This window comes from Loxodonta africana, chromosome 9, assembly GCF_030014295.1.
Source record: "Loxodonta africana isolate mLoxAfr1 chromosome 9, mLoxAfr1.hap2, whole genome shotgun sequence".
In the NCBI taxonomy this organism is placed as follows: domain Eukaryota; kingdom Metazoa; phylum Chordata; class Mammalia; order Proboscidea; family Elephantidae; genus Loxodonta; species Loxodonta africana.
In genome coordinates, this window is record NC_087350.1 from 20,592,356 (window position 1) to 20,620,185 (window position 27,830).

The 27,830-nt window shown below is 44.9% G+C and overlaps 1 protein-coding gene across 21 annotated transcripts in view; it reads right to left on the reverse strand.

Annotated features, from left to right (window-relative positions):
• The window catches only part of AOPEP (aminopeptidase O (putative)), a 462,828-nt gene that overhangs the window by 342,333 nt on the left and 92,665 nt on the right, over window positions 1-27,830 (reverse strand). For all 21 annotated transcript variants that reach the window (XR_010322950.1, XR_010322949.1, XR_010322951.1 and 18 more), the window contains one exon: window positions 18,167-18,412. Coding sequence is in view for 18 of the 21 variants with exons in the window: in XM_003407697.4 (XP_003407745.2) it covers window positions 18,167-18,412 (246 nt within the window). In the remaining 3 variants the exon portion in view is untranslated. The remainder of the gene's footprint in view (window positions 1-18,166; window positions 18,413-27,830) is intronic.

Consider the following 27,830-nt stretch of genomic DNA (forward strand, 5'->3'; position numbering starts at 1 on the left):
TAATGAAAATGTAGATACTACCCTAAAATGTTCCTACAAGGAACTGAGAAATTCTGTGTGTACAATCTGAGTAATCTGGACTCAATAGCTCTTTGAACCGATCAGATCTATTTTTATTTTCTCCCTGAGGCTATTATTTCATAGAATCATGGGCATTTGGGATCGGTAGGGACCTTAAGGAGTCCCCGCTTAGTGCAAATGGTTAATGCACTCGCTGCTACTCAAAAAGTGGGTGGTTTGAGTCCATTCAGAAGCACCTCAGAAGAAAGGCCTGGCAATCTACTTCTGGAAAACCCGCCAATTAAAAGCCTGTGGTACACAGTTCTACTTTAACACACACGGTATCGTCATGAGTTCAAGTCAACTTGACAGCGGCTGGCAGTTTATTGAGACCTTCGAGTTTGTGACACACACTAATAAGCAACAGATCATCATACATGTTTTTTTTAACCCACAAAACGACCAGATTTCTCTAAGCCTACTGCAGCAAGGAGCCAGGACGTACTGACAGTCTAATAAGTACCAGCAGGAGCCCCGGTGGTGCAATGGTTAGGAGCTCAGCTGTGAACGGAACGAGGTTGGCGACCCAAACCTGCCAGCTGCTCCACAGGAGAAATGACCTGGTGATCTGCTCCCATACAGCCTTGGAGACCCTGTGGGGAGTTCTACTCTGTCCTACAGGGTCGCCATGAGTCAGGATCGACTCAGTGGCATACAACTAGTGCCAGGCTCCTTACGTGTGGCCTTATCCGATCCTCACAAGAGTCCCAAAGGTTAAGTAGTTGCATGGTATTTTTCGAGCAAGAAAATGGAGGCTGCTCAGAGAGGGTAGGTAATTGTGTTGGATTTCACAGCAGTCAACAGCAGAGCTAATATCTGAACTCAGTGTTCGTGACTTCAAAGTCGGTGCATCCCAAGGCATGGAGGCAGAACCCGGGCTCTGAAGAAGGTGCAGTGACAGCACGGTGGTTCGAAGGCTAACCAAGGAGAAATAAAATAAGAGAAGACACTAGATGCACTTGCTTACCTTGGGCTTGCCCCTTGCTTTGTACACAACCTGGGAGTGGGTCTACCAGTTTCTACAGCTCAGCTCAAGCAAACAACCAATCATTAGGATCCACTTGCCCTCGGCTTTGGAGGCCAAGAGTCCCGGAAGCCCAGGCCCTGATCTGGGCTGTCAGCACCTGCTGGGACTCATCACCCCGCATGATAAACTACTCTCCTGAGCAGAAAGCAGAGCTGGCCCTGCCTGCTGGGTGGAAAATCACAGGAGGGGCAGGGCAGAGGCTTGTCTGAGCAGCAGGGTCTCTGGCTCTCAGCGGCAGGCTGGTGCACGTCAGGATGAGGCTCCTCTAGAAGGAAGCTGTGGTAGCTTGTGACAGTGGGGCCGTGGAAGGGTGGGGGCCTGGTCTGTGAGGATCACATGAGATAACGTGTGGGAGAACGCTTTAAAAGCCGTAAAGAGCTAGTTTAAAGTAAGGTGGTATCATCATTCAAGGATCTGAAGGCTGGAAGGGAAAGGATCCAGGGATTGTCAGGTTTACTTGAAGATACCGTCTCACTTTTCCAAACCTAATATGTAATTAGTCCTGGTAACACAGTGATTAAAACACTCGGCTGCTAACCAAAAGGTTGGCAGTTCGAACACACCAGCCACTCCGTGAGAGAAAGGTGTGGCAGTGTGCTTGCATAAAGATTTACAGCCTTGGAGGAGTCTGGGGACCATGGTTTCAGGGGACATCTAAGTCAATTGGCATAATAAAATCTATCAAGAAAACATTCTGCATCCCACTTTGAAGAGTGGTGTCTGTGGCCTTTAAGCACTAGCAAGCAGCCATCTAAGATGCATCAACTGGTCTCAACTCACCTGGATCAAAGGAGAATGAAGAACACCAAGGACACAAGGTGATTACGAGCCCAAGAAACAGAAAGGGCCACATGAACCACAGACTACATCAGCCTGAGACCAGAAGAACTAGATGGTGCTCGGCTACAACCCATGGCTGCCCTGACGGGGAACACAACAGAGAACCCCTGAGGGAGCAGGAGAGCAGTGGGATGCAGACCCCAAATTCTCATAAGACCAGACTTAATGGTCTGACTGAGACTAGAAGGACACCGATGGTCATGGCCCCCAGACCTTCTGTTGGCCCAGGACAGGAACCATTCCTGAAGCCAACTCTTCAGACAGGGATTGGACTGGACAATGGGTTGGAGAGGGATGCTGGTAAGGAGTGAGCTTCTTGGATCAGGTGGACACTTGAGACTATGTTGGCATCTCCTGCCTAGAGGGGAGATGAGAGGGTGGAGGGGGTTAGAAGCTGGTGAAACGGACACGAAAAGAGAGAGTGGAGGGAGAGCGCGGGCTGTCTCATTAGGGGGAGAGTAATTGGGAGTGTGTAGCAAGGTGTATATGGGTTTTTGTGTGAGAGACTGACTTGATTTATAAACTTTCACTTAAAGCACAATAAAAATTATTAAAAAAAACAAAAAAGATTTCCAGCCTTGGAAACCCTATAGGGCCATTGTGAGTCGGAATAGCAGCCGCGGTTTGTTTTTTTTGGTTTTGGGGTGGTGCAAATGGTTAAGTGCTCAATTACTAGCAAAGGTTTGGTGGTTTAAACCCACCCAGAGGTGCCCTGGAAGATAGGCCTGGTGATCTGCTTCCAAAAGGTCACAGCCTTGAAAACCCTATGGAGCAGCCTTACTCTACACTCTCAGGGCCACCATGAGTCTTAATCGACTTGACAGCAGTTAACAACAAAAACATCTAATTGATGTTTTTATTTATAAAAGCCAAAAAAAAAAAAAAAAGCACAGCACCCTTTGAAAATCAGTCAGGGCTCTGGGTTGTAAAGGCCAGAAACCTAATTCAACCAGCTCAGGCCAAATAACAGCCTTTGTTTGAAGGCTCACAGATACAGGGCAAGGGCAAGGGCACACAGTGAAGGCCATTTCTGACCCATCTCTGCTTCTCTGAGATTCTCCAAGATAAGGTTCCTCCTGGTGGTAGGAAGCATGGTCTGGCCACTCTCAAATCACACTTCCCAGCCTCCTCTACTCTTCGTCCATCTGGAAAATCTCAGGGAAAACTCGGGCCCAACCGGAATCATGTGCCCATCTGCAAGGTACAGCCCCTGAAAGCATATGATTGGAATAGGAGGCGACACAGTTCCTGAAACAAAAAAGCAGTTGCTGTCAAGTGGACTCTAACTCATGGTGACCCCATGTGCGTTAGAATAAAACTGTGCTCCATCAGGGTTTTCGGAAGTAGATCTTCCCAGTTGCCTGTGGGTGGACCAGAGTCTCCACCTCGCGGCTGGCAGTGAGCGCATTAACCACGTGCAACCTCCCAGGGACTCCTGACACAACACCAATGCTGCTTCCAGCAGGCGGATGGGGCCACGGGAGTGCACTACACCTTAGCAAGGCGGAAAAGTGCCAGAATGGCCCCACCAGACTGGACTAGTCAAGGCAGCTAAGAGCTAGCCACAGTGAGAAATCAGTGCCTGAGCTGATAAATATAATGCATTGGACAGTGTCTACAGGGGAAGAGGGTGAGTAATCGACAAAAGACGGCTTCTCAGGTCACTTTTAAAAGACCTAGACTGACACCACATGCACTGTCCTAACGCGGTCACTGCCACGCTTGTCTGCGTGTGTGTGACTACACCAGTAAACAGGGTACCTAGACCGACACCACACTCACTGTCCTAACGCGGTCACTGCCAGGCTTCTCTGTGTGTGTGTGACTACACCAGTAAATAGGGTACCTAGACTGCGAGGCAGAGAAAGGAGAACACAATCAAAACAAGAAACACTCCTCTCCCTGCTCTGGAACACCAGCGTAGGATCAAACCTGGCCATAGTAATAAAACAAACACCTGTTTACTGTTTATTGAGACTTCATTGTGCAAGGCTCAGTGAGTGCTGTCAGAGACAAAGAGTGTGCAAAAAGTGAACAAACTCCCAAGACAGAGGCGCTCCGCAGGGCTGGAGGTAGAAAGAATAAGTGGTCCGTATCCCATGGAGGGCACAAGTGATGGACTGCCATGGCCTGGAAGCTTCCTGGAGCTGTGCCCCACCCACCCCCCCAGTCCTCAGCTAGATATCTAGTGGCCACGCCAAGACAGTCTCCTTCACCAATCTCTGTGAACCAACTGGATGGGGGATCAGATGGCTGGGGGTAGTACAAGGTGGAGAAGAAATATCTTAATCTTTTAGACTTCAGGGGAGGTTTTACAGAATCAGGAGTCCCTGAGTGATACAAACAGCTAACATGCTCACTGCTAACAAAGAGGCTGGAGGTTCAAGTCTACCCAGAGGTGCCTCGCAAGAAAGGCCTAGCAATCTGCTTCTGAAAAGGCAGCCATTGAAAACCCTATGTAGCACAGTTCTACTCTGACACACATGGAGTTGCGATGAGTCAGAATCGACTCATATTACAGAACCATAAGATGTGCACTTGGTCTTGAGAACAAGCACCCTCTCCCTCCTCTATGCCTTTAGAAATACGGTACAGATTTGTTTTAATAATTTGAGGCCTTGGGCATGGGCGCCAAGGAAGAGATGTTCCCTGCATAAAGGGTAATCATCTATAGCTTCAAATCATGAGAAAATATCCAAACACTGGTTGGCACAAGGCTGTATTCCACGTGCCCCTTCCATTTGTCCATTCATTCTCCTCACCCCAACTTCCAGGCACCGGCACATATGGCAGAAAAAGGCAGGGCAGAGGCCCCCAGTTTAAAAAGATAAAACTCAGATGCAACAGAACAACCCTGGGGCACACAGGAAAAGTCTGAATCGTTCTGGAAGGGTCTCCCCTGACAACACATAGAGGTGAGGTGCCCACCAGTAGGGAACCAGCCTGCTGAGGGGTCACCAGAACAGGTCCAGGGGCTGGGTGGAAAGTCTTGGAGGCCAGGGCAGGCTTCCTGGGTCCGATCTCCTGCAGTGGCCTGGGGCCTGGGCCTGAGTCCCTACCAGGCCCTGTGCCCTGCTGAGCTGTGGGGCCCCTAGCCTCCTGATTACTTGCAGCTCTGCAGGAAGATATCAAAGCCAGGAAACAATGGCTTAAGCCGAACAGAGGGAGTGAAAGGAGTCCAGGAGGAAAAGGGTCTGGAGGGAGGGGAAGGGCAAGGGAGAAAAGGAATCAGGATTAAATGAAAACAGCATTCTTAGCTGGGCCCCCTCTGTAAAGCCCTGCCCTGCACGCACTAACCCTCCATGGAAGAAAACAAAACCGAGGGACCTGGTGCCGGCCTGCTGGGGCCCAGAAACCTCCGGGGATATAGTATCTTCCAGGTGGGTGTACCCAGAAGCACACAAAGGTGCTTGACAGGTCGTTTCAAACTGACTGTCAAGGTCAAAACAACACCACCTACAGGGACAAATGAAATGTTTTCATCCATCCCCCCCTCCGAGTTCTCTGTTGTTGTTTGTTTTAAACCAACTGCACAGTTTGAACTGCAGACAAGCCTGACAACTGTTCAAACATATGTACGTGCAACTTATTAGCTTGCAAATGGAGGTATCTGGAGGCTAAAAACAAGTGGGAGGGCTGAGTGAGATGGTAACTCTGAGGGGATGAGGGGAGGGGTCTGGGCAGTGCACTGCATGGCTGAAGGGAGAAGCCTTCACGGAGAGAGCTGCTCCTCACAGCCTTTGGAAATGCTGGTTTGCAGTGACCGTTTGGAGCAGAGGCGGCTATTATGAAAGGAAGGGGCCCTGCCCTTGACATCTGTTTATTTTGCAATTAACTCAAGGTAAAAGAGGCCCCTTCTTAAACTTCTGCTCAGGGGCCTCAAATTTAAACGCCCACTCTGCCTAGGTGCTCAGAGTGCAAGAAAATCCCAGCCTTGTAATCTCACTAGCTCTTACATCAAAAAGAAAATATATGTGTATGTTAAATTGCTAACGAAATTAAATCACTCCCCCACCTCTGCTGAAAATAAAAACTAGAACCTAATTAAATCAGAGAATACGAGGCTCTAGGACCCTCTGCAGACTCCTCTAAACCACACCCACACTTTCCACAGAGATGAGGCCATGGAGGTGCTGTGACTTGCCTGCCAGCTTGGCCTGTCTGTGGGTGCAGCTCTGTGGGAACACAGCTTCCCTAAGGGTAATGGACGAGGGAGGAACATCACCCTAGGGCTCTTCCCACCCACCCACTAGCACGCCTCATCCTCTTTCCGCAGTCTGACGTTCTCACCTGAGAGAAGGTGGCTGGGTATGGAGTCTGAAAAAGCTTCCCAGGTGATTTTTTCCTGTTCAGAGACACCCGACACACCTCCCACCAAACACACACAGCTCTCTACTACCTGCGGCAGAATCACCTGGGAGGACATATTAACATTATACAGATAGATGCCCAGACCCTGCCCTAAACCCGTGGAATCAGTCAGGTGGTGTGGTCCAGGTGGTCACAGGGCTCTACCTTGAGAAGCCCAGGGCACAAGCCAGCCCACTGCCACAGGGTGCAGGGAAAAAATGGCAGAGCTTCCTTCTAGAAATTCCTTTTGTAACTGTTTTTTTGTCATCCTTTTAAATTTTCTACTGTGTGTGAGTTTTATTATTTATAATAATAATTATATATAATTAATATAATATATATTATTCTATATTGTATATAACAGTTCTAAATATACACAACTCTTCTGCTGACCAAAACGTCGGCATTTCAAACCACCCAACAGCACCAGGAAGAAAGGCCTGGCAATCTGCTTCTGAAAAATTACAAGTAAGAAAAAACTCTATGGAGCAGTTCTACCACAATTCCATGATCGGAATTGACTTGACGACAACAGGTTTGGTTTTTTGGCTATATCTATGTCTATGTTTACATCTACATATAATTGCTCAAAAAGAGGCATGTAGCCAAAAAAGGTATAGGGCTTCCTGGGCAAAACTGTGATCTCCCTGAGGGGAAGGCACCTGTGCCTACCCTTCCTCACTGCTCTCAACCTAGGTCCTTGCATGGACCTGACACAGGGTAGGTACTCAACCGCCACTCACAGAGCGACAGGTGAATTCCACAGGCAGCTTTACAATGGACTCCAAGGTGGTTTTTTTTTTTTTCCCCTAATGTATTTATTTTTGCCACCATCCACTAAAATACAATCTTCAAGGGATCCCCAAACATCGTCCAGAACAGTACCTGGTACAGATAAATTATACAATTAATATTTTTTGAATGAATACATGAATAAATGAAACCTCAAAATAACCCAGTCAGGGAGGCATTAATATTACCTCATATTTAACTTTTTTGAAAAATCACAGTTTTTTTTAGCAATTATATGTAGGTATAAACACTGACATAGATATAACCAAAAAGAGTTTACTGTAACTTACTCAAGAAGATATTTTTTAATAGAATCATCTTAGTTGTTATTTAGAACTTTCCCAAACCATCTTTGGGAAAATTTCTAAATAACCTCAACGTAAAGAAAACAAAATCCTCACAACAGGGCCAATAAGCAACATGATGATAAATGGAGAAAATACTAAAGTTGTCAACAATTTCATTTTACTTCAGTCCACAATCATCAGTAGCCAAGAAATCAAATGACATATTGCATAGGGAAAATCTGCTGCAAAAGACCTCTTTAAAGGGTTAAAAAGCAAAAATGTCATTTTGAAGACTAAGGTGCACCTGACCCAGGCCATGATGTTCTCAGTCACCTCCTGTGCATGTGAAAGGTGGACAGTGAATCAGGAAGACCAAAGAAGAACTGACTCCTTTGAATTATGGTGTTGGCGAAGAATATTGAGTATACCAGGGACTGCTACAAGAACAAACAAATCTGTCTTGGAAGAAGTACAGCCAGAATGTTCCTTAGAAGTGAGGCTGTTGAGGCTTTGTCTCACGTATTTTGGACAGGTTATCAGGAGAGACCAGTCCCTGGAAGACATCATGCTTAGTAAAGTAGAGGGTCAGTGAAAAAGACCCTCAACAAGATGGACTGATACAGTGGCTGCCAACAATGGGCTCGAACATAGCAATGACTATGAGGATGGTGCAGGACCAGGCAGTATTTTGTTCTGTTGTACACAGGGTCGCTATGATTTAGAACTGACTCAAGGGCATCTAGCAACAACATGTTTTGAGGAGGTGGGTTTTCTTGAGACCACTACCATGAAATGCTCACTGTAAAGGGGGACCCTGGGTACAACTGTTGGAAGAAGACCGCACATCCTAGCTCTGTCTTTAATATACACCGGAATATTAAATCAGGATAATAAGGATAGTAAAAGCTTTCCGAGAAGTTCTCCAGCAAAAAAAAAAAAATCCCTTTTAACTTGGTTTAATCCACTCATTTCCTAAACTAATTAACCCACAATTCCTTTTCCCAAATTACTAACATTCCACAAAACTAGTCTTCCTCGGATCCAATTTTAGAAAACCCCGAAGTAGGCTGAAGGCTTCATGTTTCTCTGTACCTGCAGCACCTTCGGCATTCATCACACCCGTCTGCTGCTCTGCGTCTACCGAATCAACTCCTAGCTTTGCCCCTCCATCACTTTCCAACAGCCAGTTTCCAAAAGGATGTGCAGAAATTGTAGATGAGAAAAGACAGAAACTGCAGCTATCTCATTTCCAAAGAAAAGCACTAAACTTAGGTTCTCATGTCCTCTTCTTAGAGGAGACTAGCTCAAAAACTAGGACTTGTCAACCACAGTTTCCAACAACTCAGCAAGGCGGGCTGCAGGAACGAAGGGCCTGGAAAGCAGCCCCTCCTCTCTGCCCAGCCCAGGTATTTGGCTCAGGGGCCCAAGTGTCATTCACCATCTCCTTAAGCAATTCCAAGATTTCCACGTGAGGGTGAGAAGGGAGAAGGCAGCTATTTTCAGCAAGCTAACTAGGAAGGTAAAGGTCAGACTTAGTTTGCTCAATGACTATAGATTTGGAATTCTGACCTCCTGGAATAATGTCTAGACTTTCTAAGGAGTCACCTCTATATACAGCAAGGTCAGTTAACCAAGAAATACCACAGGTTCTACTCCGACCACCAATCTGGGGCTAACACAGGGTAGATTTTTGCACTGTATCCTCAAATCCCACAAAATAATCCACTTTTTAAAAGCAATCTATTTTTAAAAGAAACGTTTCCTTACATCTGTGGCTTTTAAATACCTTTTCAGGAAAAGGTGGCTGGGATATTCTTCAAGCCCTAGTGACACGGTGGTTAAGGGCTCGGCTGCTAACCAAAAGGTCTGCAGTTCGAATCCAACAGCCACTCCTCGGAAACCCAGTGGGGCAGTTCTACTCTGTTATGGGGTTGCTGTGAGTCAGAATCAACTTCACAGCAACAGGTTTGTTTTTTTATTTTTTTAAAGAGAAAAGAAGGAGCCCTACTGGTGCGGTGGGTAAGCAGTTAGCTGCTAATCAAAAAGTTGGCGATATGAATGTACTGACCACTCTGAATGAGAGGGATGTGGCAGTCTGCTTCTATAAAGGCTTACAGCCTTGGACACACTATGGGACCGGTGTACTCTGTCCTATATGGTTGCTGTGCATCAGAATCGACTACATCAGGATTGACTACATGGCAACAGGTTATCATGGAAAGAGAAAAGGCAGTTTCTCACCCATTTTTGCCAACAGGGTTCTAGGGTTCAGATGTCCAACTCTTCTAGCCACATATGGGCTGTTACCCACAGAGGCAGTGTTCCCTCTCAGCAGAGCTTTTCATGCGTTGTGCTTTACTTGAGAACTGTTGCCCGAGTTGGTGTTCTCCCCAAAAGCAGTCTGGTCTTAAAATAAACACATACATGCTTCCATGCCCACATACATACCACAGCCTAGAGCCAGTAGCATTTGTGCAGTGGATCCGAGGCATGAGACGCCTGCTTGGGAATATTTCCAACTTGGGCAACTTTGGGCAATGAATTCCATTGTTCTTTTCCACCCAGGGAGTATATGTTCTATTTAGGAGTAACGCTGCTGGAGGAGAAGTGAGTGGGAAGGGAAAAGAAATAAAGGTCTTTCTTTGCAGTGAAAAAATGGAAAGGCGCTGCCAACTGGCTGCCTCAGGTTGAGGGACTGGAAGAGATTAGGGGCGTCTGATGACATCAAGAGAGAGGGAAGATTACAAGTGTAGGTAGAGGGATGATTGCTTCAGGAAGGCCTTTCAAAGGCCTGACAACCTCTCCTGAAGGATGGCCCCAGCAGTGTTTTCTGAAGGTAGGTCTGTCAGTCTATGTGTGTGAAGAACAGTTCAAAGAAGGCTAAACACTTAAGTGTAATCTTTCAGAGGGTGAGGAATCATGGCATAATGATGATCAAATGCTACTTCTGCATCGGACAAGCAGCGCAGCTGTTTGATGGCAAGGAGAAGATTCTGGCTAAGCCCAAAGCTGTGAGTTCACTCCGCCTGTTATTTTAAAAGGAGAGAGCCTGGCACCTAAGCACTCATGGTACGGGATCCAGGAATTTTCCTGGTACCCAGATTCTAAGCCTGCCTCAAAATGAGCCCAGAGTGAATGCTCGTATTCAAGTAGACACTACGACACTATGACTTCCATGGGGAGACCCTAAAGCAAATATACCGTATTTTTATGCAAATAATGGGTGCCCCCTGCGTTTGTTTGCTGGCAGTATCCTCTCCCCGTGAGGTATTTTCATAAGCGTACGCTATGCTACTTTTTTTTATAGCAACATGTGGAAGAGGACTGGCATGGCGGTGCTTGTGAGGATGCCTCATGGCGGGAGAGCGCAGCTGGCAAAAACACAGAAGGCACATATTATTTGTGTAAAAATATAGACCATACCCCCAGAGAGAGTTACAGGTGAGTCATGCCTCAATCTGAACCCTCAGACCCTGAGAGCCATGCCAAGATGAGGCCACTTTAGTCATCTTCTCTGACTCCCTGGCTCTAAGTAGACTTGGGTTCATCATATATCCTCCATTCATCTGCTCTGTAAAAAATGGAATGCACCCACAGTCTCACTACCTGCTGAGGACAACCTGGTATTGTGAAGACCAACAAAATAAGCATGACCAGGAGCTTTCAGGGACCCAGCAAACCCCTTCATGAATACCAGTTACTATTTCAAGAAAGAAAAATGACAGAACCAGAACACATCTAGAAGGCGAAAGCCCCTCTATACGAGAGGAGAGAAGCAAAGTCAAAAATTTTCTCAAGAAGAAATACAGAAATAGAAAGCAAAACGGAGAAACCAAGCACAAAGAAGCAAGGGAGAGGATGAGTCTGAGGGCATAAATCACCTTGCCCGTACCTTGTTACTCACGACTCATTCTGTTTGTACATCTCTACAGCAACAGCAGGGCTGCCAGTAAACAAAGGATTAAAATTTTACAGAAGAAGGGTGGTATGAGCTGCTTTCTATCATTCACACCCACCTGTTAGAAAAAACAGAGAAGACTCACACTGGAAAAAAGGGGAAAGAAATGCCTCTTTAAAAGAAAAATTTTTAAACAATTCATGCACAAGGAAGTTTCAGAATTCATTAAAGACTGGAAGACAAACGATAACAGTAACAAAAAACAAAGTTCACACATGAACCCCAAGATCCTCAGCTCCGAAGAGCAAGTAGAAGAGTTGGCAGCCCCAGTGCATTGAAAGACGGACTAGTTTAAGGCTCAAAATTGTATTCCTGAAGGCAAGAATCACTACTGTTGTACCTTGCTTTGAAACCATGGGGTCACATCACCTGACACATAAAGAAGGACTGTTTGGAGGTATGGTGGTTTCGGTTTGGGCTATCAAAAATTCAAGGAGAAGCTAACAAAGAACAAGCAAAGAAAAATTTCCAAAGCTGTGAAACTTTGCTACTTGAGATAATGACAGAAATTTATGACTACTTCCTTCCCCCAGCAGAGAGGAGCACAATTAGACGGCTGAAAACAACAGGCCCTTTGTAGCAGCATGTTATGTTTTGCTTATTCTGTTACGTCTTGGCTGGGAGATAAGAATAAACAGGACAACACCCAGTCTAACCCCAGGAGGAGAGGGTGGAGAGAAAAGCTGGTTACGTTCATCCTTGGGCATGTACGTGCATACCATTTATGCACAAATTGAGGTACTTAAGAATATTGTACATGCAATCACCAGGAACAAGTATAAACAGTCAGAAGCCTTTGTCACACAAGCAAATCTTTTCAGAACAAGCTGTAAAAATAGGAATCCTTACAGTCTTTCCTGTGAAGTGCACTGAAGATATTTAAGTAATTGATCATTGTTTCTCTAATGCTATTTATCAATCCTATTTTTGTTCAGTTAAAAAAAAAACTTAAAAACTAAGATAAGCAAACATAAAACATTGTCTCCCTACCTGTGATCTACTGTTGCATCAAAAAAGCTTGCAAGGACTCAACTGGCAGCCGCTAGGAGAGGAAACATGGCCACAGGAGTCGGTCTGGGTGCCACGTGCTCCAAGACAGCCGGCAATGGAGAATCCTGCTCAAGGACAGCAGCTACTATGCCAAGTGTGGTTCTGACTAAGCTGGTCATGGGATGGCACCTTTGATCCCGTGCAGCTCTCTCCCACAACCCCCAGCTGCCTGGAATGATGGATCCCCACTCATCCTCTGCCTTTTCTTAGTCGCGCTTCCTCGCTCGTCTTCATATGGCTGTACAGCTGTTCAGATGGTTCAAGTCCTGAGGGTCCTGAGGATCTCCTGGCACCCACAGTGAGCTTCACTGTTGTTGTTGTTGAGTCAGTTCCAACTCATAGTGACCCTATGCACAACAGAAGGAAACACTGCCCGGTCCTGCGCCATCCTTGTGATCAGGAAACACTGCCTGGTCCTGCGCCATCCTTATGATCATTGCTATGCTTGAGCCCATTGTTGCAGCTCTTCCCCAGTCATCTTTTGTGTGCCTTCCAACCTGGGGGCTCATCTTCTGGCACTATATCAGACAGTGTTCTGCTGCTATTCATAAGGTTTTCACTGGCTAATTCTTTTCAGAAGTAGACTGCTGGGTCCTTCTTCCTAGTCTGTCTTAGTCTGGAAGCTCAGCTGAAACCTGTCCTCCATGGTGACCCTGCTGGTACCTGAATACCAGTGGCATAGTTTCCAGCATTACAGCAATACGCAAGCCCTCATAGTACAACAAACTAACAGATAGTGAGCTTCAGGATGGGGCAAATGAAAGCAATTCTAAAAGTGCATTGCCTTATAGCATGCTGGCTGGCTTTCTGCCCCTCCAACCCACCTAACAGTGGTTCCCATCTTGGAGCCTTTGGACTGGACTTCCTCTGCCTGGATTGCTCTTCCACCAGAGTGTCCTATGGCTGGCTCCTGCCCATTCTTTAGTCTCATTGCAAATGTCACCTCTTTAAAGAAGCCTTTCCCTCCCCACTCCTAATGATGCTGCCTGTCCCTCCAGTCACTCTGTCTCTTGCTTGGTTTTATTTTCTTCATAGCGCACATCTCGATTATTTGTTTCCATGTCTACTCCTTGTCTCCCCTGACTAAAACCTAAGTTCCATGAGGACAGAGACCTCTTCAATGTTGTTAACCCTTGAAGTCTCAGCATCTTGAATACTGCCTGGCACATAGTATGCACTTAATACAAACTTACTGAAAGAATGAACAAATGAATAAACAAAACAATGAACAAAAGAATAAGACACTCTGGTATGGAACTGGTGAAAAAAGATCAAAGCAGAATGTGTCACCCAGCATCAAGCACTGCTGCCATTTTCTTTTCAATTTTCCGAGTGGGACCAGTGGTGAAGCTACATGTGAACGGTAGAGCTGGGAAATGGAGCAATAGAGGCATTGATTTTTATTCTGTGCTCTAAACATAAAACCACTCTGAAATAATTTGCAGGGGATTCTTGAAATAGAAGAGAAAAAAAGAACGTATCTGGATGTCAGCAAGCCAGTTCTGCCAGCCTAATTATGCCCCGTGATGTGTAATTGGGAACTGCTGAAAGACGAACGGTGAAGCAAAGCATTTATTACGAACGTGTACAGAGGTAAGACTGAGGTGTTAATCTTTAAGGAACTGTCATAAAGCTGGTCCCAGGATATTATTCCATTAACATTATTACTGTTATAACAAAGAGGGGTAAGCCTGATGATGAACTCCTTTCATGGATTTCTCAAGACCTGGAAATCAGGCCCACCAGTCAATCCCTAGCCGAGACACCTGAGAAAATAAGACAGAGAGGAAAGGCCCTGAGATCAGAGGGTGCCTGTTTGAAAAATAGCGAAGAGACTGGTGCGGTTAGAGGAGAAGCAAGTAAAAGAGAAATAGACTATATTATAAGGGAGGTAATAGGGGGTTGAGTGTGGAACCTAGAGACTTAGTAAAGCAAGGAACAAAGGGGCCCCCAAATCTGCAAACAAAGTAACAAGAAATGGGCCAGGGCGCAGAAACAAAGCCATTCCCCAGAACAATGGTGCAGGTTAATTTAAAAATAGCTCACAAACTTCTTTAAAGTTGCCTTTCAGAAGCAGCTGGAGAAAACCAGGCCCAGGGACATGCGCAGAACATCCTGTGACTGCTGTGTGACCTTCCACCAGGGGCAGTGAGGGGCCACAGCCCCAGCCGGGGAACCGAACCCAGGGAACGAGAGACTGCACAGGCGCGACACCCCTTAATAAGTCCTGCTACGAATCCCAGAGGCCTCTGGGACAAGAGCCATTTTGGAAAGCTACTGCACGAGCACCTTAGTTAACATATCCCCGCCTATGCTAGGAATAAACGTGAATCTTTTCCCACCCAGTGACTTTTAAAAACTCGGGCCTGTTCTGTGAGACGGGGTATGTGTTGCTCTAGGCCCTCCTTGTCTCCACTTGCAAGCCTCTGCAATAAAGCTTTGCTCGTGTGGAAAACTACATGCCTTACCCGCTCATTCTTGACCAGTGAGAGGCAAGAACCTTATTCCATTAAAAAAAAACACGAGGGCAAAACAAACATGGCAGGGCACTAATTATGCCAACATGAAGGTAGCAGAGGTATATGCTGGAGATTCATTTAAAATGCACTCCTATCTTGGTACAGCCATCCTATTACTCAGTCCAAGAAATGTGGACTCCACAGCTCTAGGCAGAACAGATTCAGCATTTTTAGCAAGCAAAAGCAAAATGAAACAAAACCAGAAAGCCCACACTTACTAAATGAGGAAAGTATGGGAATGGAACTGCTCAGAGAGTAACTTCAAGGCAAGCTAGGGATGGCTCTCAGACTGCGAAGAGGATGAAAGCATCTCTCCCTGACAGGGATTCAGAGAAGGATGGGGGTCCTATAGGCATTTTGTTACATTAAAAGGTAACAAAAATCAGGAAGCATGGTACTGATACATGTTGTCATTACTGCTATGTTTGAAATACAATCCAAATGCTAAAACACTGCGTATTACTTGCCTTCTTAGAAACTGATTTGGCATTACCGTACATCTAAGTTGTACAAATGTGTGCTTTGCTGCAATGTCAGAATCAGGCTCAAACGCAGAATCAGAGTAGAGTGTGACGCCTCCACATGCAAATTATAGTACGTCATATTTAACACACAGTGAAATCGTTAGGGATAGCATCCAATTTTTTTTTTTAATCTTAAAAAGAGCTATTAATAGTTTACTTATTTTAGTTCATGTGGGAATGTTTAATGTCATTTAGCAAAAAATAATACTAAAATGGTATTCGTTACCATTAAGACTGAATCACTCAAGAAGTTTGTACAAAAAAAACAAACCTGTTACCTTCGAGTTGATTCTGACTCACAGAGACCCTACAGGACAGAGTAGAACTGCCACAGGGTTTCCAAGGAGCGGCTGGTGGATTCCAGCTGCCAACCTTCTGGTTTGCAGCCATAGCTCTTAACCGCGGCACCACCAGGACTCCTCAAGAAGTTCAGAGGTATGGAATTTGGGACCTTGAGTACACGTTTATAAAGTGTGGACCCAGGAAGGTGCCATTTAATTTGCCAAGAAATCCTTTGATGTCTCAGTGCATTAGAACGAACAGGACAACGGCCAGTTTAGACCAGTTTAGGTGTGAAGCTCTTTTCAGATGGCTCCTCCTAGCCTTGGGCTTTCTCTATTCCCGTTTATTGTTCGGAGTCAACCATTGCTTTTGTTCAGCTTTGCTTTACGGAACCCCAAGCAAAGGCTTCACCATAAATAAAGCAGCAGGACCTCAGTAGCCAGCTGAGTCATAAACCCCACTCAGCCGCATGTGCCTCAAGGTGTCAGGATCTCAATAGAGTAAAGCCAAACAAGTGGAATCAATTTAAGTCCCAGTTGGGAAGAACTGAGTCCTCCCTCCCACCCCCACCCCCACCCCCACATTGCTGGCAGTAGAGAAGACCACAATCCCCCTCCACAGCTTAAAGACGGGGAGCAGTAAAGAAGCCCAAGAAAACATCTAGACCTGGGCAGACTTTGTTTCCAAGTCTAAAAAGAGAGAAAAAAAACTTGAAGAAAAAGATTTTTTAAAAAAAGCTATTTGACAAACAACCACAAATTTTTAAATGTACGGGCTGCCTGTTTTTCGGCATAAAATCCGTCTTGTTGCTGCCTGGTTATTATCACATCACATTTGTGCCCAGAACCATTTGGCCAGAGGGGACTTAGGCTCACTTTAAAAAACACAGAGTTAAGCATGTTTAAATAACTTTAAATATCTCGAAAAGAGCAGCAAACACACAGCCTACCTGCTTGGGCACGCAAACTTGAAAAGAGAAGCTTTATAGAAAGGCCTGCAGGTCAACAAATTCTGGTTTTGGCAGGCTGATGTCAGGAAGGAGCTATAGAAAATACAGTCTGCTGGATGAAAAGTACTCTGCTTTGGTTCCCTCAGGCCCGAACCGAAACTTAACAAACAGGCCTGAAAAACAGCAACTCTAAAACTAAAACTCTAAAAACTCCCAAATAAATATGGCCCCTCAACATTGTATACAAATGAGAAACAATAATTCTGCTTAAATTAAGTCCAGTGGACTCTTCAAAGGAACCAAAGAAGGCCCCTTGTTAAGGCAAACTCTATATATAGACATCCCAGACAATTACATGATGCACGTAACCAAGTGCATATAATTATCCCAGTTTCTACATTCCCATTACCTTCATAAATAGAGGATAAAAATCTGTCTAAATGACTTTCTCAGACCTCCTCAAGGATTAAGGCTAGCCCACCAGCTTTTAAAAAGTGTATGTACACAGTTAAGATCAAAAGCTAACGTTTCGGTCAGTTCTTTTCTACTTGGGGGTTTGACTAAGAATGTGTACAGTTTTCAGGGAAAACGCCACACATGACAGCTGCTCAGAAGCATGGAAATTGATTGGTAGCAGGAATTTCCTTGACTAATGGGGAAAAACCTCAAGTCACATGTTTTGATGAGCTTATTTTTCCCAGCCTTAGTCGAGCATATTCACTGTTAATGATTAAGGTTTTCAAATAGAAATAGAACCAAGTAAAACCCAGCGTACATTCCCTGTCTTTCCTCAGTAAAACACAGCTACCTGTGACTGAATGGAAGAGTGACAACTTGTGGATGGATTTTAGGGCTAAATAACATATAGTAAAAAGGTTCAACTGGCAGATTTTGATTTCTCAAGGAACTAAACCGAGGCAACAATAAGAATATAGTGTTTATTATATTAAAAAATAGCAATGAGTGAGACCCCCTCACCCCACCCCTTGAGAAAGACATCTGCTGTGAGCTGTTTTTTAACAGTGCTGATGGATTTACACTGATCCACCCACAGTCTCTCTGACAGAGGCTCTCAAGTAGTCGCCCTTGTGACCAATGGCGAGAATGGATGGGACAGCTGGTCAGGATTAGGCGAGCAGCCCATGGCCCTGGGACCAACTTGCCTTGCCGCGCCCAGAGACTAGCGCCATGACCTTGGGCATACTGGCACTGCATTCTAACAACCACAGGCCAGCCGTGACCCAGCAGCCATCGCTGTGGGAGCACGATGGATTCTTAAAGCCTAGCAACGACATAAGCTCTTTAAGTTCAGGGTAGGCTGAATTCAGCCCATGGTACCCAAAGACTCGTGCATGGTAGAGCCTGCAAGAAAACTGTCCCTGAAGGCAGCAATAAGAGAGATGTCCAAGCACGAATGACCATGGCCCTTTTATCCTGATCAAATGACAACCCAGATCTCAGGAAAAGCAAGAAACAGTCAAGGGATTACCAACACATGATCTCCAAATGCCACACCGGAACAACATACCTGGCCATCCCCAGACTTGGAAAGTTGGCAGGGACAATTAGTACATCCAGCCTGGAGAACGGGTGTGTTCCCAGGATAGAATGTGCTGCTGAGAGGCAAGCAGGGATCAGCTGCAGAAGGGTCTCTTGACAGACATCTCTGAAGGACACTGGAGCAAAGACCCGATGAGGAATGATGTCCTGCGTGGTGGTGGAAACATTCTGGAAGCGGCAGGGATATTCCATATGACCGCAAGCACCAGCATACCTGGGAGACATGAAAAAAACAGACTCACTTTATGGTAAATTATGTTTATTCCTCTTGCAGGGGAGGTGAGGAACTCTGCAGACATGGATAACTTCTAGGAGACAGTGGTTCAGATGGGCTCACAAGCAAAGACTGTTCATTTGGCTTGTTTGTTTCTGTGCAGTGGTGAAGAATTACAAATCAAGACAATTATTGATGTGCTTGGATTGACTGCATAACTTCAATCTAAGTTAAGTGAAAGTAGTAAAGTCTTATTTTAGAACAAGGGAGAAAACCCAAGACTCAAAAACAACAAAAGAATGCCCCACTAAAATAAAATAATTTCTACCCTCAGCAATATGTTTGCAAATACCACCATGGGAAAATCTTCTCCAAAAGAGTGGACAATTTATAACTCGGAAAGGGAGGGGTGGCACAGCTAAATTAAAGATTCCCCTCTGGAATTTCCTAGAATAAAAGGCTTGGACTCAGATAGAACAATGAACCAAATGATGGTACAGATTCAAACTTCTCAAGAGAATACAAACCATCTTACTAAAAAGTGATCCAACCGTTCTTTAGAAAGGCCATCAAAAGTTGTGCTGTTAAAGAATGTAAAGGTACTTTTGATACAATTTGTTCCCTAATGCACTTTCATTACGAATTTAACTGAGCCAACCTTTTAAGGAAACACATCAGAGCCCAGCCCATACCGTCTGACCACTGCCAGTTATTCCATTAAAGGCAGAGTAAAAAAAAAAAAAAAAAATTCCTCTAACTTGACTCACATCTCTCAAGAGAACTTATCTATCCAAATACACCCTGATCAAAGGGAACGGTCTATTTTTCCACCTGTTAACATGCCCTTTATTCAAACATAATGGAAAGCCCCTCTAATTTTAAATTACGAATAACAATTCTAACTATATATAAGTGCTTATTAGATTCACAGTGAATGCTTCAAAACCTTACAATGCTGGCATGTCCCAACACGGGCAGGCTGCGACAACAATCCCTCTCACAGCGATGAAGTGCCTTTCACCCACCCAAGTCCAGCTCCCCAGAGAGCCATGCAGCTATGTCAACAAGCCTCACCCGCCACCAGCTTGGCGGCTAGAACACAGCTTCCAGAACTGATTTCACCACAGCTGAGGGCAAGAAAAATGGACAGAGACCCATAAAAACGACTGCCAGGATAAGGCGCAAGGAAAAATACAATTACCGACATTGAAATCTAGCCAAAGGACCTGGACTGATCACCTTGCTTTTTGGGAAAAGTGAGTAAAGGCGCTGTTGGTAAACATGGAACTGAAAAGGCTGTAAGTCCATATAATGACAAATAGGTGCATGCAGGCGAATCAACTCAATTAAAGGTCTCACAAAGTACAAACAGCCACGTATTGAATCAGCCACGATACGTCTCCCTCATGTGTTAATGCATTACATAAATAATGCTGTACAGAGTCCCTGGGCCTTGGATGCTAACCGAAAGGTTGGTAGCTTGTGTCCACCCGGAGGCATCTCAGAGGAAAAGCCTGATGATCTACTTCTGAGCAATCAGCCACCGAGAACCCGACGAAGCACAGTTGCAGTTTGGTACACGTGGGGCACAGTTGTAGTTTGGTACACATGGGGTCACCACAGCTCAGAGCTGTTTTCTCAGTAACTGACATTAAAATGCACTATATTAAGCTTACACACCCTCTATGGAAAAGCTTTCAGAAGCATGTTAAATAATGGAGAATCTGGAGATGCAGGGTTGGGGCCTAAGTTTAAATTCTATCTACCGGAGCACAGTTTTGCAAAGAGGCATTCCACAGGCTAATCTAGAAATATACCATAGGGCAAGATTATTTCTTGTAGCCAAGAATTCCAAAGTTAGAGAATATATTGAAGTAGTCAAAGACACACCAAAAAAGCCAATCTGTTCAAGGGGAAACGGTGAATTAAATTCTCTCTGGTCATGAATGCACTAACCCCAGTAATAACTTAGCACTGTTTTCTATAATCAAAGTCTGAAAGGGAATGCAAGACTTTAAGGCAATCAAGCTACGGACAAGTGAGACTAGTAAGGCCCAATAAAACTGGAAAGGGCATCAGGGAAGCCTCATGTGGGTTCAACAGGGGCATTAGAAAACTTGAGCTTCAGCAGCTGTCCTCAGACGGGCTGTGTCCTGAGGTGAGCAACTCAGCATCCGGGGCCTCTTCTTCCTAGTTTAGGACATGGTCTCACAAACGTGGCTGCAGAGGGAGGACAGGAACTGATTGGAAAGGCGTGTGAGGGAACTTATCAGGGTGATGGAATGTCCACTTTCTGGTTTAGGGTGTCTACAACTGTCAAAAACCCATCAAACCAAACACTTAAAATCTGTGCATCTTGTTGTGTGTTAATTATACTTTAAAAATAAATAAACAAATTTAAAAAACAAACAAACAGAAAGGCCAATCTTCTGGCACCATTACTCTCTGACAACTCACAAGTCACTCTTCATACAAAGGCCACGTTCCTGTTGAGTTAAGGGAATACTGTACTTTTATAAAGACATGAATAGTTTCCCACAGATCCAGCATCAACTCAAAGATGGTTTATCTTCCTTTCGGACTAATCTTCAGTTGTGAATCTCCGTATATGCGCCTCTCCAACATACTCCCAATGTCATCAACAAATCAAGCATTTGTAAATGTTTACACTTCTGCCGGATTCATAATTAGAGTGAACGTTTTTACAGTGAAGGTGAATGTTAATTATTAATTAACAATATGTAATACCAATGATTCAACTCATAGTGACCCTATAGGACAGAGTAGAACTGGCCCATAGTTTCCAAGGAGTGCCTGGTGGATTTGAAATGCCGACCTTTCGGTTAGCAGCCGTAGTTCTCATATGAGTCAAAATCGATTCGACAGCAACGGGTTTGGCTTTTGGTTTTTTGAATACTAATGACACTAATGATAATAATAGTAATAAACAGCAACTCCTACCACAACTGCTACTCACATCTACTGAGCATTTACTATGTGCCAAGCACTTTGTATGCATTATTCCAGTTAATCCACACAATGTCCCTATGGGTTACAATCTATTATTTTCATCACGTCACAAGTCATCATAAGCTCCTCTCTTGTGGCCCTCCTTCCCCAGCCACTTCATTATGCTCCTTGAGGGAATCAGGATGCTGGACTTTTCTCAAAGCTCAGCTCAGCTGCTCCATGGTTCTCAGGCTTCCTTCTCCTCGTCGTCAATATTGTCCATTAATATTTCTAAGAGTGGGAAGAACTGGTAAAAACATATGCTGGGCTGGCAAATGCTGGGAGCCAGGCCAGTGGCTGGCTGATTACCTCTTAATAAGATTGCTGGCCTGAAGCAGCCATCTAAGATACATCAATTGGTCTCAACCCACCTGGATCAAAGGAGAATGAAGAACACCAAGGACACAAGGTGATTACGAGCCCAAGAGACAGAAAGGGCCACATGAACCACAGACTACATCAGCCTGAGACCAGAAGAACTAGATGGTGCCCAACTACAACCAATGACTGCCCTGATAGGGAACACAACAGAGAACCCCTGAGGGAGCAGGAGAGCAGTGGGATAAAAAAAAAATGCAGACCCCAAATTCTCATAAGACCAGACTTAATGGTCTGACTGAGACTAGAAGGACCCCAGTGGTCACAGCCCCCAGACCTTCTGTTGGCCCAGGACAGGAACCATTCCTGAAGCCAACTCTTCAGACAGGGATTGGACTGGACAATGGGTTGGAGAGGGATGCTGGTAAGGAGTGAGCTTCTTGGATCAGGTGGACACTTGAGACTATGTTGACATCTCCTGCCTGGAGGCGAGATGAGAGGGTGGAGGGGGTTAGAAGCTGGTGAAATGGACACGAAAAGAGTGAGTGGAGGGAGAGAGCGGGCTGTTTCATTAGGCAGAGAGTAACTGGGAGTGTGCAGCAAGGTGTATATGGGTTTTTGTGTGAGAGACTGACTTAATTTGTAAACTTTCACTTGAAGCACAATAAAAATTATTAAAAAAAAAGAAAAAAAGATTGCTGGCCTGAAATTACTTTGCGAGAGGTCTTTTCAAAGAGTAAGAGTGACCATGTTTTACTCAGAATCCCCAAACTGGAAACTCCTCAGGAGGTTCTACTTCAGCAATCCTCTTGTTTCGAGATTGGGCTGTATTGAGACCACCTGACACCAATGTGTCCCTGTCACAGGTTCAAAGTAACCCATAGAAGAAGTCTCCTCTGGGAGTGCATGCCCTTTTTTCACAACCCCTTCCTCACTTCGACATCTTAATGGAGTAAACATTTCCTGTATTCTTGCTCTTTTCGGGTACCCTGCAGGGTGCTACAGAGTCCACACACAGAGTAAGTCTCAGACTCTACCTTGGAGGTATTTAGAGTTTAGTTGGAAGAAAAAAAAATGACACATTCTGATAAGTACAGTGACACAATAGAATGTCGACATTATTTATTGACATATTTTAACAAGCAGAGTAGACGCTTGGTTACCTTAAAAATCCCAAGTGTTCCAAATGCCACCGCCAGCCCCAGTGCCTTGCAGGCAGTGATGAAACACATACGCAGATGGAGTGTCTGAAAGGTAGGTACACGTTATGAGGGCGATCAGTATATTACAAAGCAAAATGAGGTCTGTGCAATCAGGGACATCAAACCAAAATACCAAAGGGGTGCAACGGCTAAAGAAATCAAAGCAAGTCAAGGGAGATCTGGAAAGGCTTCTTTCATGGTGAAGGGTGAGGTGGAAAGCATTCTGAGGTAAGTAGTAGCATTCTATCATACATCGTTCCTTCTTTTCGAGACTTGCAGAGATGAAAACAGGGCCTCCTCATCTTCCCGTGTCCACAAAGCGACTTTTCACATCCTTAACTATAAAGGAGTTCCTCTCCCTCTACTCTTTTCTTCAGAATGAATAACCTCATTGCCTTTTCTTCTTCGTGGCGCCGATTTTCCATGCCTTTAATCATTTTTGCTGAATTTCTCTGGACTTTATCCAAGTTTCCATGCCGTGCTTAAACTGTATGGTCCCAAAGTGAAGACAATGCTTTAACTTCGAGAAGCTAAATATAATAACAAAGATTCCCCTGTGGTTGGAGAAGGTTCTACTGCAGCCTAATGAAATTAATAAACTTTTGACAGTGTATCTAAGTGCCTTATAACGAATGTATTTACTAAAACGCTCAGCCAGCATGGGCTGGAGCATGTGTGGGACTCAAGCTGGAAGGGAGAATGTTCTCCCTATAATTTAGCCCACATGAACAGTGATCAAAAGTTCAGTGACCGATACTTTAGCCAAAGTTCTGGGACCCAGATGAACACTCTAGGCAAATGAAAGCTTGTGGCATATAAGCCCCCTGTAAAAGTTACATTTACATGAATTAAACTGGTGGTCGTAGGAAGGTTTGAAGTCGAAAGGGGGCTGGGGAAGGCAAGGGGGACCAGATGTGAGCGTAACCAAAAACACCTCTGCAGCAGGCACTTAAGAGCACCTCTGTCGGCAAATTGAGCTCGGAGCCAGAGATTTAGCGGATAAAACACAAAGCCATCCTTCGACGGCTGAAGACAGCACACATGAAGCACGCACCCTGGGCAGGATTAAGCAAATGTAAGCTATTATTGTATCAGCAATATCTTTTTGATGGACAAGAACATTGATAAATGAAGGGAAAACTTACTCACAGCATCTCAGACAGGGAAGGGCTTGTGGAGGATTGCTATTCCTCAGGCCTCAGGGTTCCATGCAAGGATTTCCCTAGAGTAGCACCCTTGACCTCTCTATCCCCAAGCGATCTGATTGGTCGGCCACTCTGGCTCTTTCTTTCTGAGTCTGCTTGTCCACAGAGGGGCACTTTACAGCCCGCCCTCAGCCATGTGTTAGGCAGGGTGTACATCCAGGTAGTGGAAGCTGGGCCAGCAACTGGGTAGATAAGATTGTCTCATTCAGAAATGAGTATTACAAAGTCCACTGCACCAAAGCATTCCTTCAGTCCAGCCTCTATCACAAAACCTTTATTTTGATGTCTTTCTGTTTCTCAATTGGTTCCAAACTCAGGAGAACAAGAGAGGGTAGCACTCACCCTTCTCCTAAGCCTCAAAGGGATTTTAGACATCATCTCTTCCCACAGCCCTGAGTCACCAGGTCATATCCTCTTCCCTGCAGAATTACGGTTGAAAGAAAAGCGAGAAGCCACTTCAGTTGCTTTTGGGAAAGATAGAGAGAGCACATAGGAATGGTTGCTGTCTGCTCCCCGACCCTGTAACTCTTGGGAATAAGGCTAGAAGGACAAAATAACACATTTTTTTCTTTGCCTTCCTCCAGCTTTCCCAAGGTGCACATTTTTCAGTTGATACACTTCTCTAACATTCTATCAACCCTGAGGCTTTATGTGAGGAGCAGAGTACTTCTACACCTCGAAGAATCTGAGAACCCCCAAGCGAAGTCTTTATTCTACAGATAAGGAAAGTGTGGCCTTACCCAAAGAGACATATCCAGCCAGTAACAACGGTACCTTCGGCTCAAAGGCAGTGCTCACAACTGCTGCTTTTCTGTTCCAACGTAATGTGCTCCAATTGCCATCATGGCAGTGACTCTCCAGGTGGGAAGGTGGATCATTCCAGGTAAGGAATGAATGTCACGTACAGATTATTTAGAAGTCCCCAGGTGACATCTAAGTCAACTGGCAAAATAAATTCTATTAAGAAAACATTCTGCATCCCACTTTGAAGTGTGGCGTCTTAAATGCTAACAAGCAGCCATCTAAGATGCATCAATGAGTCTCAACCCACCTGGATCAAAGGAGAATGAAGAACACCAAGGTCACAAGGTAATTATAAGCCCAAGAGACAGAAAGGGCCACATGACTAGAGACTTACATCATCCTGAGACCAGAAGAACTAGATGGTGCCCGGCCACAACCAATGACTGCCCTGACGGGGGCACGCCAGAGAACCCATGAGGGAGCAGGAGAACAGTGGGATGCAGACCCCAAATTCTCATAAAAAGACCAGACTTAATGGTCTGATTAAGACTAGAAGAATCCCAGCGGTCATGGTCCCCAAACCTTCCATTGGCCCAGGACAGGAACCATTCCCGAAGACAACTCATCAGACATGGATTGGACTGGACAATGGGTTGGAGAGAGATGCTGATGAGAAGTGAGCTACTTGTATTAGGTGGACACTTGAGACTATGTTGGCATCTCCTGTCTAGAGGGGAGATGGGCGGTAGAGGGGGTTAGAAACTGGCAAAACGGTCACGGAAGAAGAGACTGGAAGGAGCGAGCAGGCTGACTCATTAGGGGGAGAGTAAGTGGGAGTATGTAGTAAGGTGTATATAAGTTTATATGTGAGAGACTGGCTTGATTTATAAACTTTCACTTAAAGCACAATAAAAATTATTAAAAAAAAAAAAAAAAAGTCTCCAGGTGAAATTCTAAATCACCTCTCTAGGAGTCAGGCCTAGATGTGGATCCAGGAATTGTTATTCAATAGGCATATGAATATGAGCAAGTTACTCTCTGAACCTCAGAATCCTCATCCATAAAGTCGAAATAATGAAACCTACCTATCTGACATCATACTATAGGGTCACCATGAATCGGAATCGACTCGATGGCAGTGAGTTTCATTTAGTTTGTTTTTGACCTATCTGACAGGCTTGTTGTCAGTACTAAATCAGATGACATCTAGACCAAAACTTTTCCTGATTTTACATATCCAGTGGCTTCTGTATCAGTCAAGGATAAGCTAGAATATGCTGCACTAACAAACGACCCCAACGTTTCAGTGGCTTAACATAAAAAAAGTTTATTTCTTGCTCATACCAAGTCCACCATAGATCCAAGGGACTCTCCAGTGACTCTTTCAGAAATTCAGGCTGCCCGCAATCACAACCCAAGGCCTACTCCATGATCACAGGACAAGCGACTAGAGTGCTGCGGGGTTTCACACTCCAATTAAATGTTCCTGCATGAAAGTAACATATGTCACTTCTGCCCACAACTCTGGTCTTCCCTTGAAAGTGTGTAAGTCAACCCCAGTAAACAATCTAGGATATCCTATAGAGCTCAGGGAAGACATTCCAAAATAGGCACATTACTAAGCGAGAAGTAGAAATTACCTCCTCTCCCTCAAAGAGCAAAATGGAGCCAATAAGACATGTCTCTCCAAGAAAAGGCACAGTGGCTTTATCCCCTAAAGACACAGACCACTATGGTCGCTGCAGTAAGAATGAAAGCAATATGGCAAAATAAAACCAAAACGAAAGGAATTTGTACTAAGAATGTATCTTGGTTGGTTTTCAAGGATACACTAACCATCTGTACCATTATTCTGGGTTTTCTCCACCAGAAGGGACTGGCTTAGTGACTTTCTGTAAATAGGAAAAATGATTAAATGGAGTTGGGCAGAAAAGCCCTAAGAGTGCAGCATGATGCAGCGACGCATGATTTCAGCATGCTTCTGTGCCTCTCATGTGTGCACTCTTTCTCCCTTCTGGCTCCCAAAGTGAGTCTGCTATGGATTAAACTGTCCCCTTCTCCTCCCCCCGCCCCACAAATATGCATTGAAATTCTTACCCTTGCATGTATAAATATGACCCTGTTTGGAAACAGGGGTTTGCTTTCGTTACGTTAATGAGGTCACACAAGAGTAGGGTGGGTCCTAAACCTAATCAGTTCTGAGTTACAGAAAGAGAATAGACACAGAGACACACAGACAGAAGGGGAAGACAGACGACAGAGACACATGTACCTACAAGCCCAGGAATGCCAGAATTTGTTGGCAGCTACTAGGAGCTGAAATAGACAGGGAGGACCTCCCTCTAGAGCCAGGCCCTGAATTCAGACTTCTAACCTCCAAAATTCTGAGAAAAGAGACTTCTATTCTTTAAAGCCACCGTGTGTAATATCTGTGTTACAGCAGCACTAGGTAACTAAGACATGGTTGAACATTTGGGAGTCTGCAGGTAAATATCCAATGGCCCTGAGAAAGCATCATTGTGCCCTGTGCTTCTAAGGAGGCTGACCAACCCCACTGAGGGAGGCCAGGCCTTACAAATGCCATGCTAGCAGCAGTCACTGGAATTAAAACAGCTGAGCGGTTACAAAGTAATCCATCGAACAAGAAGCATGTTTTTATTATGTTTTCATGCAAAGAACTGAAAACCCAAATGAAACAGTGTAGGGTCTGGGGGTGGGGTGGGGGCAGTGTTGAATTCTAGGATCTTTCAACTTAACCAGATGCACATAAAAATATTTCACCTGACTTCACAGAGAATTTCATATATGCTTATTTTCTTCTCTCCTTCTTCCTGCATAAACAACATGCCCACATTTCTGCCTCTCGCCTCCCTTTCCTTCCCAGGAGGGCTTTTCCTGCTTTGATTAATCATATTTTGGTTTAGCTTCTCAGCAGGGATG